Source organism: Peromyscus maniculatus, chromosome 8 (genome assembly GCF_049852395.1).
Source record: "Peromyscus maniculatus bairdii isolate BWxNUB_F1_BW_parent chromosome 8, HU_Pman_BW_mat_3.1, whole genome shotgun sequence".
NCBI classification, from domain to species: Eukaryota; Metazoa; Chordata; class Mammalia; order Rodentia; family Cricetidae; genus Peromyscus; species Peromyscus maniculatus.
Genome location: NC_134859.1, coordinates 20821316 through 20838049, shown reverse-complemented (window position 1 = coordinate 20838049; position 16734 = coordinate 20821316). Strand labels below are relative to the sequence as shown.

General features: G+C 44.8%; 1 protein-coding gene across 12 annotated transcripts in view; it reads left to right on the top strand.

Moving 5' to 3' along the window:
- The window catches only part of Tenm2 (teneurin transmembrane protein 2), a 1247217-nt gene that overhangs the window by 813652 nt on the left and 416831 nt on the right, over positions 1 to 16734 (top strand). The window contains exon 1 of one of the 12 annotated variants that reach the window (XM_076578170.1): positions 7479 to 7606. The exons of 9 other annotated variants lie outside the window; for them this stretch is intronic. Coding sequence is in view for 1 of the 3 variants with exons in the window: in XM_076578169.1 (XP_076434284.1) it covers positions 9058 to 9073 (16 nt within the window). In the remaining 2 variants the exon portion in view is untranslated. Of the gene's footprint in view, positions 1 to 7478; positions 7607 to 8330; positions 8434 to 8938; positions 9074 to 16734 lie in introns of those variants that run through there. 2 more of the 12 variants (XM_076578172.1, XM_076578169.1) reach the window with 2 other exon arrangements.

The window sequence follows — 16734 nt, the reverse complement described above, 5'->3', positions numbered from 1 at the left end:
TTGGTGGCCAGGTCCCTGGGATTAATTCCAGTGAGGTTCACCACCACAAACAGACGGGCTACAGATAATCCATCACTTAAGACTCATTTCCTGTTTCACCATTTTGCTGTGTGTGAAATTCCTCCATGCTCCCATAAGGCAAATGCTGAGAAGACAGTGTTTCGAATCTTGTACTAAAGAGTATCTGGCTTCCTTTGTGATCACCGCTCTAGTGATTAGCTCCCATTTATTCCTGAGCAATGGCTGGGCACCTCCGTTTCAAGGAAGCCATTGGATGTGCTAGAATTACACATCTCTGTAATGCATCCAACAGAAAGAGAAAAAGTTAGTAAACCCAGGCTAATTCTTTGGAAGGTCTTCCATGGCAGAGGAATGTTCTAGGTCTACCCTAGGTTCTGAGAATAGCTTTGCTAGAGAGCTTGCCAATGTTGCTACACAGTTTCAAGCACATACATGTGAACTGGAGCTGTGCATCAAGAACCACTGAGCCATGGTAATAAGAGCCCTGGTCCCTGGTGTGCTGAAGGAGGAGAGATAAGCCTACTTGGTAAAAATTCAGATCACATAATGGTTCTCTCTCTCTCTCTCTCTCTCTCTCTCTCTCTCTCTCTCTCTCTCTCTCTCTCTCTCTCTCTCTCTCTCCCATCCCTCCCTCCCCACCGACCACACACATACCCTAAAAGATGCTACACTACACAGCAAACCTTCTGTTCAGAGTACACTAGGGACTTGAGGCCTTCACCTTCTGCCTCAAATGTGCAGCCCAAACAGCTGTGGTTCTGACCACCTCCCATCTCTCACTGCATCTGATTTCCCGCACATCACAGATTTCTCAGGAACAAGGCCTGGCCCCTTGGTCATTTCAGGCTTGTTGAGCCTTCATAAGTCCTAACCACATACCAGCTTTCTAAATTGAGAAGGTGATAAATTTTTAAATTCCCGAACCTGCTCTGTAATAATCTTTGCTCCATCCCACACATTACGATGCAGGGAGGGCAACAGATGTGTTTTCTTATGACTCTGGGAACATGAAATATTGATGGGGACGAGAGCATGGACTTGGTACTGAGACTCATCTAGGATGAAGGGTGGCAGTTCTCATCCGGGCTTCTAATTCACTGCTCTCTTCCTCCGATGCTTAGGACCTGAAGAAAGCCCCAAACCTGTGATACCCAAGGCTAATTCAATGAAATCTCTAAAGAGCTGTGCAGGGAAATCTGTCTAAAAAGGTCTTTATCAGTCTCTGGGGACCAATCACTAATGCAACTAATACACATTTGATCTATACAGACGGTTTTCCCTTTGTCCCCAAGGGAATCTCAACAAACCCTGGGTTTACACGGTGCCAAGCCCGAGTTGCCTGTTAGAAAATAAATAGCTTTGTAACACATTCAAGCATTGGTCCCCGGGATGAAAAGTAGTGTGTGGATCTTCTCTGAGCTTTCTAGCTGTGCTATAGGACATAATGAAAAGTTCATTTTTAGAGTATTTCTTTTCCTGATGACAATCTGCTCAGAGGCACGACATTCTGAAGAGGGAGAGGCACAAAGTAACACTGTCATTATTTTTAATACAGTAAAAAAAAAATTAAATGATGAAATTTTGTCTAGGATCGTATTTCTAACACATGTACAACTGGATACCAACGTGGGGAAAAGCACGTGAGACTTTCTTTAGAGGCACATGCCTCAATTTCCTTTAAATTCAAAACATTTATTATAAGTTATATTAGAAAAATGTAGACACACATGGAGATGTATGAACAAAGTTATATATGGCTATCATGTATGAGTTGTAGTTCTGTTGATATCATTAGCTACCACAAGACTAACCTGGGAAGCATCTAGTCATGTCGATAAAAAGTGAAGTAAAACACTAGATGATAATTTGGAAATGCAGCTTCAGCCGAGGCGGGAAAGACTAGCTAGAGCAGGAAATGCAGAAGGTGGTAGGGAGTGACTAAAGCTCTGGAAAGGCTGGTCTCCCACCTATTCAGAGAGCAGGGAGGAGTCCCAGCCGGCCCTTCCCGCCAGGCAGTGCGGAAGGAGCAAAGCTGCCTCTCCAGTAGGTCGACTGCGGTGGATTCCCCGTGAGCCCCGTGAGCCCCGCACACATTCCGGGTGCACTGCTCTCCTAAGTGCTTTTCGGGGGGGGGGGGGTTTGTACAACTCTGTGGTGCCTCCTTCAGAGACATGACAGGAAAAGTTTTGCAGGCCACTCACAGGACATGCTTCCCAAAAGGGATTTCCCCAATGAGTGGCCTCTGCCTGGACCTTTACCTGCAAGGGGAGGGTGTGGAAGTGTCTTGTGATATATGCAAGCCCATGATGGAAAGGCAACAGCAACCCCTGGCTTCTATGCTAAGTGTATCCCAGAAGTGACATAAAAAGCCACGTGTTCAAAGAGCATTGTTCACCTCCCTGCACTTATGAGAAGCAGAGATCCTCAGATGAGGATGTGGACCCAATCTTACCTGATAGGTGCTCCTCATCCTTTACAACTCAGAACCATTGTAGACTCCTCTGGGAGTGCCTCTAGAGCTCTGGTTCTGCTCGCAACAGGCCCATGTCAGTCCTCCAGAACCTTCTGTGGTACACTGCCCAGATTTTGACTACTTCCTGGCAACTATAATTATCAAATATGGACTGTGATCTATTTTCATGGACAAAAGAAATGAAAAGTAGAGGAGTAGCCAGCATCAAAAACGTTTTTAGAAAATGATGGATGCATATGGAGAAAGGAGTTTTACACTAATTTCTTTTCCTAGCCCTATCATGACATCAGGGGAGCCCTTGCTTTTATTTATCAATACTATGAGGGGTCTGGACTAAATAAATGTATGAATCCCATTGGGACTCTTTTTTAAGAAATTTTTTTTATGTATATGGATGTTTTACCTCTCTCTATATGTGTGTGCCTGGTGCTCTTGGAGGCCTGAAGAGGGCATCAGAACCCCTGGGGCTAGAGTTACAGAGACAGTTGTGAGCTGCTATGTAGGTGCTGGGAATTGGACCTGGGTCCTCTGGAAGAGCAGCCAGCACTCTTAACCACTGAGCCGTCTCTTTATGTCCAACCTTGTTTTATAACTTTAATGTGAAATGCTTCCGAAAGATAGAATTGGAAATTAGTTGTGAAAGCCACAGGAAAACCTTCCTTCCCAGATGCCCCAGCCTGGCAAAGGATAGCAGAAACAGGTTGTCCCAAAGGGTCAAGAAGGGGCTGGTGGAAGACAACTTCTGGAGCAGGGGGAGGGCACATCATGGAAAGTATGAAGCCATACTCTACCCTACCCCTGGAGTCTCTCTTTGGACTCTCTACCAAGAGCCTTGTGCTTTCTTGCCCAGCCACACACTGCAGAATACCGCAGAATCAACCACATTCTGGAGTTGGCTTGCATGGACAAGAAAAGCGCTCTGAATCCTCTCCTTAGGCAGCGTACCTTGAACTTGAAGGAATAGGATGCCCGCCTTTCCTTTGCTTCATTTAAGGGAGCTATTCCATGAGGATTATCTTACTTCTTAATCTTTTCTGCCACCTTGGTTTTTTAAAGCCACCGATTTAAAGATTGTCTTTAGGGATTGTTCTCTCCTTACGGACACAGGAGCTAGGTGCCCCAAACATTTCCTAACTGGGCTGCAAGCAATGACAAGCTGCTTACCTCTGCTGCCAGGGAGCACCCCTGCACCTCAGCTGTACGTATTTAAGCACATTCATAATTAAGAATTGAGATTGAGTTTCCATGTAGGAAAAAAAAAAACAAAAACAGAATTTATAGACCACTAAGCATGTGTCCTTGTATATTTCTAGAGACAAAGAAAAGTCTATGTTTTAGACTAATGTTTGTCACCCCACACATTATAAAGCTTCCACCGTCCCCCATGGAGCCAGCATCACCCTGAGCTGAAGTACAGCCTGTGAGAGAAGAAATGCTCTACTTAATGCTGACTGATTTAGGATACAGCTCCACGGTGGTACATTCTAAATAAGGGGAAAATAAGGGAAATGTTAGCTTAATGGAGCAAAATCATGAGTCGTATTAGAAAGCAATTAGCTGTGATCTGTGGAGTAAATAAAGCAGGACCATGTTACAACTTGATTTGGCTGATGTGTTCAGGAAGGACTAGTAATTCATGTTTCAACTGGAGAAATAGCTTCAGTGGATGATGCAACAGACCGCATTTTTGTTCAAGCAGCTTGACAAGGAGCGAGAAAGAAGGATTTGCTTAAAACTCTCAAGAAGGAATGGCTCTTGATGTTTATGCAGTTCAGGTATTTAGAGGTAGAAAACGGTTAGGTATTTCCTAGCTGGGAAGATGCTCTGGGAGGTGTTTCCTGTGAAGATTTATAATGTCGACAGCTTTTGTTTATGAAGGCACAAAGTGCTTCATACCTCAGACAGCTCTGTGTTCAAGACCTCTCATCTTTGCTGACCCAGAAGAGGGTGTGGCTATCTGCTGAGTCTGACACTAGGAAAGAGGCATCTCAATGAAGCTCACTGTATTCTTCAGAGATGTTAGTAATTTGTATAAACTGGGTTGGTTGTATATATAATATATATTGTAGCTCAGTGGTAGAATGTTTGCCTAGAACATGTGAGACTATAAGTTTGATCCCCAGTGATACAGACGTTAATTCGTTAAAATGAAAGAAAGAAAAATAGGTAGATGATAAATAGACAGATAGATGAAGTGTGTAACATACACTATAGCATGTCATTTATAGAGAACCTTAAGAGAAGGTCTGGTTTTTTGTTTTTTGGGTTTTTTTTTTTTAGAAGGGAAATGGAGGTGGAGTCAATTTGGGGGAGAGGAAAACTTGAGGGGAAGAATTGGGTGGAGTGGAGTGAGGGGAACTCCACCTAGGATGTAATGTATGAGAGAAGAATAAAAGAAAAGGAAAAACAAAAAAGAATAAAATGGGAGAAAGGAAGGAAGGAAGGAAGGAAGGAAGGAAGAAAGAAAGAAAGAAAGAAAGAAAGAAAGAAAGAAAGAAAGAAAGAAAGAAAGAAAGAAAGAAAGAAGGAAAAGAAAGAAGAAAGAAGCCAAATTTTAAGCCAGGCATGGTAGCATACACATGTAACCCTAGTACTCAGGAGGTGGGAGCACAAAAGTTAGGAGTTCGAGGCCAGTCTAGGCTACCTAGTGAGTTCTAGGCTAGCCTTAGCCCCACCAGCTACTTAGAAATACCCTGTCTCTACAGAAAAATAAAGCAACAATTTCTTTAAAAATTATATTTGGCAGGAAAAATACAGATCACAGTATTTAATTCGAGACACTGAACTGAGTGGACACTGGTTTGTTGGGCCATGGTAGGAAAATCAGACTGGAAATCTCACTGATTGTTCCTCAAGCTGTGTGGGAGACAGAGTGAGCACAGAGACCTCAGGAGAGACCTGGTCTCGTGGCACAGAAATGGGTGAGGCACCTTGCCATCTCTTCCCTTCTTCCTGCTAGTTTTGCATCCGAGGGTCTCAGCCTAGCTTCTCCACAGCTTGTGGAAGGGGCTTAGAGGGGAGAGAGAAGATCCTAGAAGATGGGACACCTGATCGATTTTCTCTTCCTACGTCCAGTAGAGAGCAGAGTTGTTCTGGACCTCAAAACTCCAGAATCATTTCAGCTTATGATTTAATCAACAGGAAGGAACCCAGTTGTTTTTTGAAAACTTGTAATCTCCTTGTCAAAACATGCTCGTTCCATGATGCACATCTGAATTCTTTCTGCTTTCACCCCCTCCTTTGTGCTTATTGAGACCTCTGCCATGGGGCAACTCATCTGAAGGTGTATTGTAGGCAAACGATGGTGCTCTGTGCTTGGCACACAGGTCATCAGTAACAACAGCCAGTTGTTCAGGGAACTCTTAGATATGTGGTTCGGGCAAGCTTGATCCATGTCAGTCTATACTTGATGCCACTTAATTGAGAGCATTTTGAAAACTCCTAACAACCGAGGGTTATTTGAGCTCACAGAGCGCCAGAGTCACAGCTGAATATTTCATTTCTCACCAAATCCTTCAAGGCGTGTGCACATAGACAGGTAAAGATGCCTGCTGCCAAAGCTCATGTCCTGAGTTCCATCCCTAGACCCACATGAGAGAGGGAAGAGCTGACATCTGCACGTTGTCACACTCTGCCCATGTGTGCACTGTGCCACACATGTGTGAGAGTATGCACACACACATACACCCACCATGTTAATTGATTTAAAATGTAATTTAAATTTTTTAATAAAAAAATGGATTTTTCTCATTATTCGGTTTCCAGATGAGAAGACCGAGACCCAAGGAAGATGGACAGCTTGTCTAAGAAAACAGAGTCAGCAGACAGCTGGCATGCCCTCAGGCCTTCTTACATTGCATCATTTGAGGGCAGTAGACCAGTCCACTGGAGACCCTTGCCATGAATTTTAGCCTGAGGTCAGCTTCAAAGTTAATAATGACTTAGTTATCAAAGAAATATATAATATCCTGGAATTATCTTGTTCCCAAGGAGCTGCCTTGGTCCTTATTTCTCTAGTTACTTGCTTCTGGCTCTTCATCAAGAAAAATCACAACATGGTTGGTGCTTTAGAGTAGACGATGGGAGCAACTTCTTCAAGCTAAGAAAGCATTTGCAGCCACATGGAGCCAAGGATCCACGAAGGGAAGGTGGGCGGGCTGGAACATCCATTCCCGCAGACTGCTGGGATCCATCCTCAGGGAAATCCGTATTCTTTGTTGTTGATCTGATCTTTGGGTACCTGGTTGTTTTGCTGCTTGCTGTGGGGATGCGCATGGTCTATGCTTTTCCGGTGAGGCTGCCTTCCAGGTGCTGGTTGTTAAGGGAACACCACTGCCTCCTGCCTGGAGCACATTGCCTCTCACTTTGCTAATGTGTGCATCAGAGATGGCTTTGCCCCTCTGGGCTCTGCTTCATTGAACTCTACTCTGTCCTCTATCCATTAATTACTTCCATTGCAGACAGCAGCCCTCCACCCAAGATAGCTGAGTTGGAATGGACTAAGTCATCAGAAGTGGAACCTAGCAAACAGGAAGAATAAGCGTTCAAGGGAAGCCTTTGAGAAGGGCAAATTTCTCTTCTCTCCTTGTGTTCTTGGATCAGACAACTGACTCTCCCCAAGCTGACTTCTTGCTCGGATGAGCCGACTTTACTGTGAGGTCCTGCCAAAGGTTGTCTCACTAAGCAGTGCCTGGGGCTTTCACAAAGTGAAGTCACCTCGCCTGCCAAGCAGGGACTCTCCAGCTAGACACGGGGAATTTCACTGCTGTCTCCCCGCTTCTCCAAAGGAGGAAGTTCCTGCCATTAGACTACCTTCATCATGCCAGTGTGGAGTTCCTTCTGCCCGTGGCTAGTATACTGAGCTAGCTCATGGTGCAGTGTTGTGGCTAGTATCCTGAGGTAGCTCATGGTGCAGTGTTGAGCTATAACAAGAAGGGAAAGGGTGGGCTGAAGCTTAGAGGATTGTTCTTTTTACTGAAGAGGAGACTTGGGGACTGGATCATTTCTCTTCTTGGCCAAACCTCTGGTCTTCCTGTCTGGAACTATGACTTCGATGGGGCACCAAGGAGCGTTTGTCGGGTGAGCATGATCGCTTTTCATCTAGCTCAGAAGGTTAGTTAGTTGTGTTGCCAGTATTCCTGACTTCCCTTAACGGCCCATTCTAAATCAATCTTCCATGAATTCATTCGAATGTTTTTTGTAGTGCCTTAATGTCGTTATCCTGTGTCCCCGCCCCTAACCCTGAGGGGCTACTTGAAGAGGCTTTCCCCCCACCCCCAGCATCACCTGCCCTATTCTCTCAGAGTGTCTTCTGCTCACTCCATGATCATAAGCTTCCCCCACACTCATTTGCCATAGTGGCCATATTTCACTGTTCTCTTGACTCCTAATAGATGAGTTGGGACACGTCTCAAAGTGCTTTTGTTTGCTCTGAAAGAGGTTGAATCAGGGAAGAGACGGAGGGTGGGGGGGGAATATATGTGGGAACAGTTTAATTGTATCCACGAGGATTCTTAGTAATCAGGATGCCAGTGTGTGTTTTCCAGAGCCTAAAGCTGACATAAATAATGTAGCGTACCCCGCTTTGTGCAGGCTTGCCGAGGAATGCTGATAGAGAAAAAGCCAAAGCAGGGATCAGAAGCACCCGGCTCCCAGCACAGCCTTTAAAATCCTTTTATTGAGTAGTACTTTTGAAAGTGCAGCCAGGACCTTGGCGAGCTGTATCTGCCAGGGAGAAGCCAACAGAGGAGGAACTTTGGAGGAGGCTGCCTTGCTTGCTTTTTCTTTTCTTTTCTTTTTTTTTCCCTTCCTTTTTTATTTGAAGAATGAGAATCTGGTACAGCGTGCTTGTGTGGCTCCAGCTAACGATTGGTTGATTTCATTGCATGTCCCCAATCCCAGAAGGACTGGGACAGCTCTGTCAAGGCCCTGGGAGCCTGGTAAGTGTGCAGCTGTTGCTAACAAGATCTGACTGGCCTCTCAAACATAGTTAAAAGCATCATGCCAGCCTTTTAGAGTCGCTTGCCGTAATGGTAAGAGCAAATGAGCTTTGTGGGGCAGCTAACCCCAAATGAAGTCCTGCAGCTTAAGCACATTTACAGTCGAAGTACGCGTTGGGGATAGTACTAGGGACCACAAACGCCTCCGTGCGTTTGCAGGAGGGGATCAAATGTGCTTTCACATGGAATTTTTATAGTAGTTGTGCAAGCCAAGCTAAATATCCAACTGAAGCATCCTCCTAATTTTGATTCAAAATGGAACTTCTCCTTAGTCCTGGTCATACATGATAGATGGACATGAAGGCAGAGCTGGGGAGAGGCAGGATAGGAGAAGAGGATGTTCAAAGTAGATCCCACTCATTTGTGGTGTTGAGGGATAGGCTTTGGGTATTCCATTTAAAAAATAGACAGCGATTTCTTTGCTTATGCTCTTGTGGTTTGAAAAAGGACCTCGGGGAACATTTGTTTTGTTCTATTTTGTTTTCCTTTTGATTAAGGCGTTTGGGGTCTAAAAAAGAAGATTAAAGCAGGATCCGTTTAATTTATTTAGTTTGCCTCACAGACATGAAGCTTCAGAATGGTAAGTGTCAATTATATTCCTACTGGTTTGGGTAACTGGCTGGGGAAAGGATTCTCACCAGGGAAGACATATAGCTATCAGACTGGGACTATTCTAAAGCTTTTGACCGGTTCTGAGAGCTGGTGTATCAGCAGAGATGTGTGAGGTCATAGCTGAACAGCTTGAATTTTGGAGACTTTGAGCGAGTTGATCTTTGGGAGAGGGATGGTTGGTTCTCTCTTAGCTGTCAGAGGTATGATAATTCTGGAATTTTGTTTAGAAACCAGTAATAAGCCACAAAAATTCATTTGAAAAGTATAGACACGGTCCGCCAGTTTCGTTTTGGGACAGGGCTATCTTTTCACTTTGATTTGATACATAGGTACTGCTGTTGATTTTTGGTTTGGGGTTTTTTGTTGTTGGTTTTGGTTTTGATTTTGTTTTTTCACTTAAAAACCATCGTGAACATGTATTTGGTGAGGCAGCGTTTGGATGTGTTTCTGAGAGCTCTGTAAAGCCTTGCTAACACTGTCATCGGACTGACAGGAAGGAGCATGGTTTCTGCCGGGCTTCGCTTTCCTCTCTCGGGTGCGGGCTCTGTGTTTCTGCCACTTTAGGCGCCTCCATGACGACTTTCACTCCTTCATCGCACAAGCCCTCCTGCTCCCCTCTTTGCAGAGGCTTACCCACGTCGGACTTGGGCTTCGATTCGGGTGTAGTGTTCACCTGCCAACTTCTGGCTTCCTGAATAAGGACCCAGAAGGCTTTCAGCTGGGAGCAGAGAGATTTAATCTTTGTCTTAGCTTCCCCAGGTTTCAGCCAGCCATCCTCCTCTTGGGAACTAGCATGCCCATCTGCAAAATGGGCTTCAGATCTGAATACTGTTGTAACACCTCTGTTCTTGAGAAACCTCTCGGTAACAGTTGCAAATATTTGAAAGGCGAAGGGGACAAGACCTGCTGAATGAAGGAGCCATCTGCAAGCTGTTTTCTATAGGACCAGGTCTGGGAATATTTTCAATCTCCCTGAATTGTGTTGCTTGATGGATCTTATTTGTAAGCACAAAGAAAAGTGTCTTTTAACTGCAGAGAGAAATGCAGTGCCCGTAATAAACAAAACTCCGTTTTTATAACCTGAAAAGTGACCTGAAGGAATGTGAAGAATTGATGGAAGGCTGTGCTTCTCGGGTCCAAAGTCACGGCTTCATGTTTAATTTAACAAAACATTAAACATTTCATGTTTAATTTAATGAAACATTAGAGCACCAGGATTTGTCACCTTCATGACAGAGTGTCAGAACTGTAGGATAGTTTCAGAATATATGTTCTTGCTCCTGAATTCACGTGTGACACTCAAAATGTCTTGTAGCTTAAAAACATCTCTCTCTCTCTCTCTCTCTCTCTCTCTCTCTCTCTCTCTCTCTCTCTCTCTCTTTCTCTTTAGGGAATCTTTTTTTTTTATTTTCCCTCCCTCTGATAAAAGAAAGAGAAACACAAAGCAAGTAAAACAACAAAAACACCAAGGCATTAGGCACGCACTACTAGTCTAGCTAATTTTAGGGGGCTATTAGCAGGCATTTAGGCAAATCTATTAACATTTTAGCATCAGCACAAATGCAATTGCGTTTCTCCTTTTTGTGTTTCTGACAAAATAAGCAAGCACCGGGGTCTTCAGGACAAGGAAAGAACGGGTGTTGGCACCATTTGTTACATAGTAAACTTTTCATTAAACTGCTTGGATTTTGTAATGAACTCTTTGAAGGAGGCTGGAGGAGACCTTAAGGGGAAAAGTTAAGTTGATGTATCCATTTGATAAAGATTATTTAGCAATGGACAAGATACCGCCCTTTGTCCCGCACCAATTGCCAGATAGTCTTCTTAGAAAGTATGGTCCAAGGTGACAATGTCGGCTTGCTTTTGGCTTGTGATAGAAAGTTTGCCTTTCATAGTACAAAAACAAAGAGGAGGTCCCCTACCTCTGCCTCCATATTTTGCAGGTTGGTGTGGTTTTTATTTTCAACCAATCCTTAAATGTTTAGCTCCTTTAATTGGAAAATAGTAAATATGTTTAATCAACGCAGGTACTCATTAGTTCATAAAACATGCATGTATTGTGCATGTATATATTTATACTCATGCATACATGTGCATACAACATATGAGCACACAACACTCCCATCCCACCCCTTAATTCATTTCCATCATTTCCTATGTCTTTCTAGATCATTGGCACAACATATATAAGCACAGTATATTGTGTGTGGTAACAGAGCTGTGAGTTTCTCCCCATGTTATTATATACTCAGCCTGAGCACACAGCTCCCTTATATATACCTTGAAGTGGCTGCAACCAGATGTTTCAGGAAGAGAGAGATGCCATGTCTGCTCAACTCAAAGGTGTGGAGGGCAAGAGAAAAATCACTGTGACAGTACTGGCCTGAGGAACAAGCCACTTTTTTAACTTTTAAAATGTTTCTTTTAACTCCACCCTACATAGTTGCAGCCACTTCATTTAGTTGAATACTTGTAGATAACCTTTGTACACTGCATCCTGAAGAAGGAATGCCCAACACTGGTCTAGACTCACTGAGAGCCCTGTTTTTGTTGAAAGGGGGGCTGGGAAACTCCTACTCATAGATTCCTATCCAATTTTCAGAATGGTGGTGGTGGTACCGATGTCCAGTCTGGTACTGTCCAGTTTACCTTCAGCAGCCTGTGTGGCATTCCTCTGCTTCCACGCCCAGCGGCAGGCCCAGTAAAGCCCCCCCTGGTGCTGTCCCAGCTACCCTCACACACTCTTGCGACCTCCTCTGTGACCACCATCCTATCTGTAGGAGGTGCAGAGGCAGCAAAGGTCCCCAGGGCTCCTGCTTCCCTGCAGATGCTTCTCTTGAATCCACCCATGCTCCTAGCATTCTGCCGTGTTTCCAAGAGAAATGCTGGGAACGTGCTCCCACCCTGAGGTTGACCTAGTCTGACAGAGAAGACTCTTCTTAACAGAAGTACAATGAAGCACTTTCCTCAGCTGAGAAATGGAAACCTCTTGTGGCCACAGGATATCTTGTGGGTGTGGGCATGAGCAGCAGTTTCCAGGGAAGTCAAAGGAGGTTTCAAAGAGGTCACTGTCAAGGGAAGTGGAATGGAGGTTTCATGGAAGGTGTGGGAATAACCTTCCAGGCTGAATGCAGGGTAAGCAAGAACAGCTGAAGGAGCTTCTGGCATTGAGTTTGGTAGTGCTGGCACCCTGGCAGGTAGAAGACATGTTAGAATGGTGAGCAGAGCCCACGATGAATGGCTTTCTATACCATCGAGTCCGTGTCCTCATCAAACATGGAGGTCTATAGCAGGCTGTTGTTCAAGGCAGAACAGTGTGGAGCAGATGGGCATGGGTATGGGAAAGCTCCTAGTTTTGTGAATTGCACAACCACTTGAACACTTAAAAAAATATGCTGATTACCACCAACCACATCTGCCCATCCCAGATGGAGCCTGGAGCCGGGAGCTGCTGGGTTGCAACCTCTGCTCAGAGGCAGCAGGATGCCCAAGGATGCACTTCACATCAGGATGACTTTCTCCAAATCCAAAAAAACTTGCATTTAAAAATGCATTTGGAGGAATGTTCTCTTGTGTCCCTCCTAAGAAAGTTGGTTGGAAGGGGAGTAAATATAAATGTGCATATTTCAGTCTAGGTTTGTATTCATATAAGGATGGAAGAGTTTTAATTCTTTCAAGAGGCAAAGCTGCTTTAGGTGAAATCCAAAATATGGAATAAACTGGGCGTGATAGTTCAATATCATGGTTTGAGGGCATCCTGGGCTATATAATTGAATTCAGGGCCAGCCTCGGATACAATATAAACATGAGAATTCTATATCAAAGAATCTGTAGGTCGGAATAGTACCTCTGAAAATGAAAACTGAAGAGCCACGTTACCGAGCTTGTCATAGTCTTTTTGGGTGGCCCCTGGAATACTTGGGTTTGGAAGGAGATGGTCCTGGTTTCTGAATCTGCAATTTAAGTTTTTCCAAATGTGGTGGCAGAGCTGTGGCACTTCAGTGAGAAGATTCTAGCTGTTCTTATGCACATATTTTGAGAGAGCAGCCTGCTCGGGTATTTGCTGGGAATGGCAGGGGGGTGCTGGGTCGTTGAACACCATGTGGAGCTGACTTTGCTCTAAGCCTTCCATAGCCAGACCTGTCTGTACTGTCTGACCTCCTCTGGCCCCAGGTGGGGTGGACTGTGGGCCACACCCCCTGCTAGAATGAATGCATGCATTCACCTACGGGTTCTGCCCTCTGAAGCTGTCAAAACTCCTTGAGTGGTATGTCGGGCCAGTGTGGGAGAACTAGGCTTCCCCACGGTGGCCTCAGTGGCCTGGAATGAGAGCGTGCTGGGCCATCGCCTGTGTGGAAGGGGGGGAGTACTCAGTGGTCTGATTTCTCTGCAAGGTGAGTGGTGATGATGCACTCTGTAGGAATAAAGTCAATGGTGATTTAGAGAGAGAGAGAAGAAAACAAAAACAGCTGATAGCTCAGGCAGTGAAGAGCTTGCCTTGCAAACCTGTGGACCTGGGTTCAGGTCCCCAGAACCAACATAAAAAGCTGGGAGTGTTGTCTGCCTTGTGCTTGTAATCCAAACAGTGGTGTGATGGGAGGTGGAGACAAGTAGATCCCTGGAGTGCATCTCCAGTTAGTCTTCCTTCTTGGCAAAGTCCCAGATCCATGGCTGGCCCCGTCTCAAAGAAAAGGTTGATGGCTCCTGAGGAATAACACCTGTGCTTATTTTCTAACCTCCACCCACATGAACACATGTGCATGTGTGCACCTGCACATACATACACACAAGAAGAAAACAAACCCATGTGTGGCCCAAGTGTCAGCTTATACCCACTCACGGCTGCGAAGCAACCAGACACACATCATCCAGGCTCACATCTCCTTCCTTGTAGGGAAAGAAGCTAAGAGCCACAGTTAGGGCTGCACGAGTTGGAGAATGTGGGATAGAGTTCTGTGACTAACCGTTTAAAATTTCCTCTATCTCACAAAACAAAAACAAAACACTTAAACCAGCAGAGAGGAACACAGGAACACACAATCCCTGAGCCAAGAACATGAGCCTAAAGCCATCTTTACTGAAAGTTTGGGAGGAAGGAGAAGTTTCACATGGCAACAATTAAAAAAAAAAAAAGAGCCTTAAGTGGATGTGAGGCACACTCGTAATCATTCCCTTGCTCCATCCTACCCATATGGGTTCTAGCTCTTTGGGGGTGGTGATTTTTATTCTGTTTGTTTTGTTTTGAGACAGGCTGGCATCATGGAACTCACTCTTGTAGACCAGGCTGACCTCAAACTCAGAGATCCACCTGCCTCTGCCTCCCTAGTACTGGGATTAAAGGCATGCGCCACCACAGCTGGCTTTCTTCCTACATCTTTAATATTAGCCAGAAATGCAAGGATACCTCCCTGTGTTTATATAGAGCCGCTCAGCATTCCAGACACCTGCCTGAAACCATGTCCTTGTCAGGATTCTCCCCTCAAGGAAGACTGGGATGTAAAGATTCATCTTCCCTGGGGCAGGAATAAGGGCATTGCTTCACTAACCTTCAAACCACACACTAGTCAAAGCAGGTATTCGCTTCCAAAGTTTTTCTGGCGTATAGTACTTTGTTATGTATTCCATGACCCAGTTCGGTATCCTTCCCGTACGGACTGACTGGTTGACTAAGGCATTGACTACAGTGTGACCTGAAATGAGGCGCAGAGTTCTGGAGCCCTGCTGCTTCCTTGCTGTGTGACTCTGGGCCAGCGCAGTACATTCACTGAGCTTTGGGTAACCGGGAACAATGGGGGTACCTCCCTCTCCACAGACCTGTCACGTGTTAACTGCGATAATGGGTGTGAGGTCTGAAGCATCCTGCACCTGCAGTATTTACTTTCTTTGTCTATACTCAGTGGCAGCACTCCGCTTTGATCCAAATGTGATGAGCAGTTTCAAAACAGTCTCTATTTAAATTGGTTGAGCATGCTGGAATCCTGACACCAACCAGATTCCTCTCACCCCATCAGGTAGGGACTGACTTAGTCTCCATCCTCCATCTTTAAGACACAAACGTGGGTGGCTGCTGCCTTCTGCTAAGCAGCCTTCGTGCTTAGCTTCCATTTCTCTACAGTGACCTTTCCCCTTGTCACTGGCTGCACTGGAGAGCAAACAAACCCAAAGCATTCTGGGATGACAGGCACAGGCAGGCCTTTCCCAAGCAGAGCTTCACTGGAGATACAAGCCCCCAGAACGAAGGCCCTTGGCTTCAGCAAGAACAAAATCCAATTGTTGGGGCCCTGGTGTGGGTCCTCAGAGGGTGGGGCCCACAGGGGGGCAAAGAATTGTTATTGCAACTAGATTTTAATCAACAGTTTCAGTAACAATATTGAATTAAAAAGTTACTAGCTACTAGTTAGAGCATGGCTTAGCTCGCAGTCGGGCAAATCAGTCATTCTGTGGTGATTAACATCTATTCAGAACAGAGAATGTATTATGGGTACTAAATTATCATAGGAATTAATGCAGTCTTTTTAAAGGGCTTAAAATATGTTAATAAATACAGTATTCCAGCACCTGCAGCTCAAGGAACCAAAGTCATTAAAGATGGATATAATTATATTTATTATTGCAGGGATCTAGGTAGGGGAAAAACAGTTTAATGAGTATGAATGAAACAGGGGTTCTTTATTTAAAACTTCTTACCTAGAAACTGTTCCGTTTCAGGAGTTGTTATTCCATCCTCATTGAGGGGAAGAACTGGGAGGAAAGTTCATGGGAGATAGTTTTCTAACCCCTGGCCAATGAGTTTCTGAGGTTCAGTTGGGCCATGCCCTTGCTTCCTTGCCCTTGGACTATGCATGAGACTTTACCGGACAGGGCTTGGAATAACTGCTCTGATGCGCGCACCCTTTACAGAAGTCAGTGACCACCCTCTTCCTACTCACCCTCCACCCAAGAGCCACACCCTCCTGTGATTTCTAAAACAGACCCAACCCTTCCCTATCTGTGGTCAAAGCTCGTGATTTTGTGTCTGTAATAGCATTAACGGAATACATATTTTACCATACTTTGTCCTAAACTTGTGCCAAATGTAAGCTAATTTAACCTTCATAGGAGCTACATAATCCAAAGCTCATGACCTTCACATTTTACAGGTGAGGAAACTGAGTCTGCAAGCTTAGGTTGGTTGCCTTTGAACCCATTGCCCTGAAGTTCTCTTCAGTGCAGAATTCCAGGGCCTCTGTTGTAGGCTGACTGCTACATCCCTTATACTCCATTCACAGGTTGTGGCTGGTGCCTGTGGCTGAATCACTGTCTCCTGCCATTCCTCTTCCATCTTCTGGGATCCAGTTTGTCCACTGAAGCTCCTGAGAGCACAATTTAATCTGCTTTTCTATGTACTTATTTTTAGTTATCATTTTCCTCTCCTAAACTGGCATCATTCTCATGAAGGCAACAACTGTTCTACTCTGTCACTTGGGGTCCCCAGTCCCATTAAAGTAACTGACACTTAATAAGTACTGAGTAAATATTTGTTTAATGGGTCCTTGAACTCATATGTTCACCATTTGCTGTCAGAACCTAGAAGAAGTTATATTTCTCATCTATAGATAGAAAGATAGATGGAAATCATCACATCTCTTT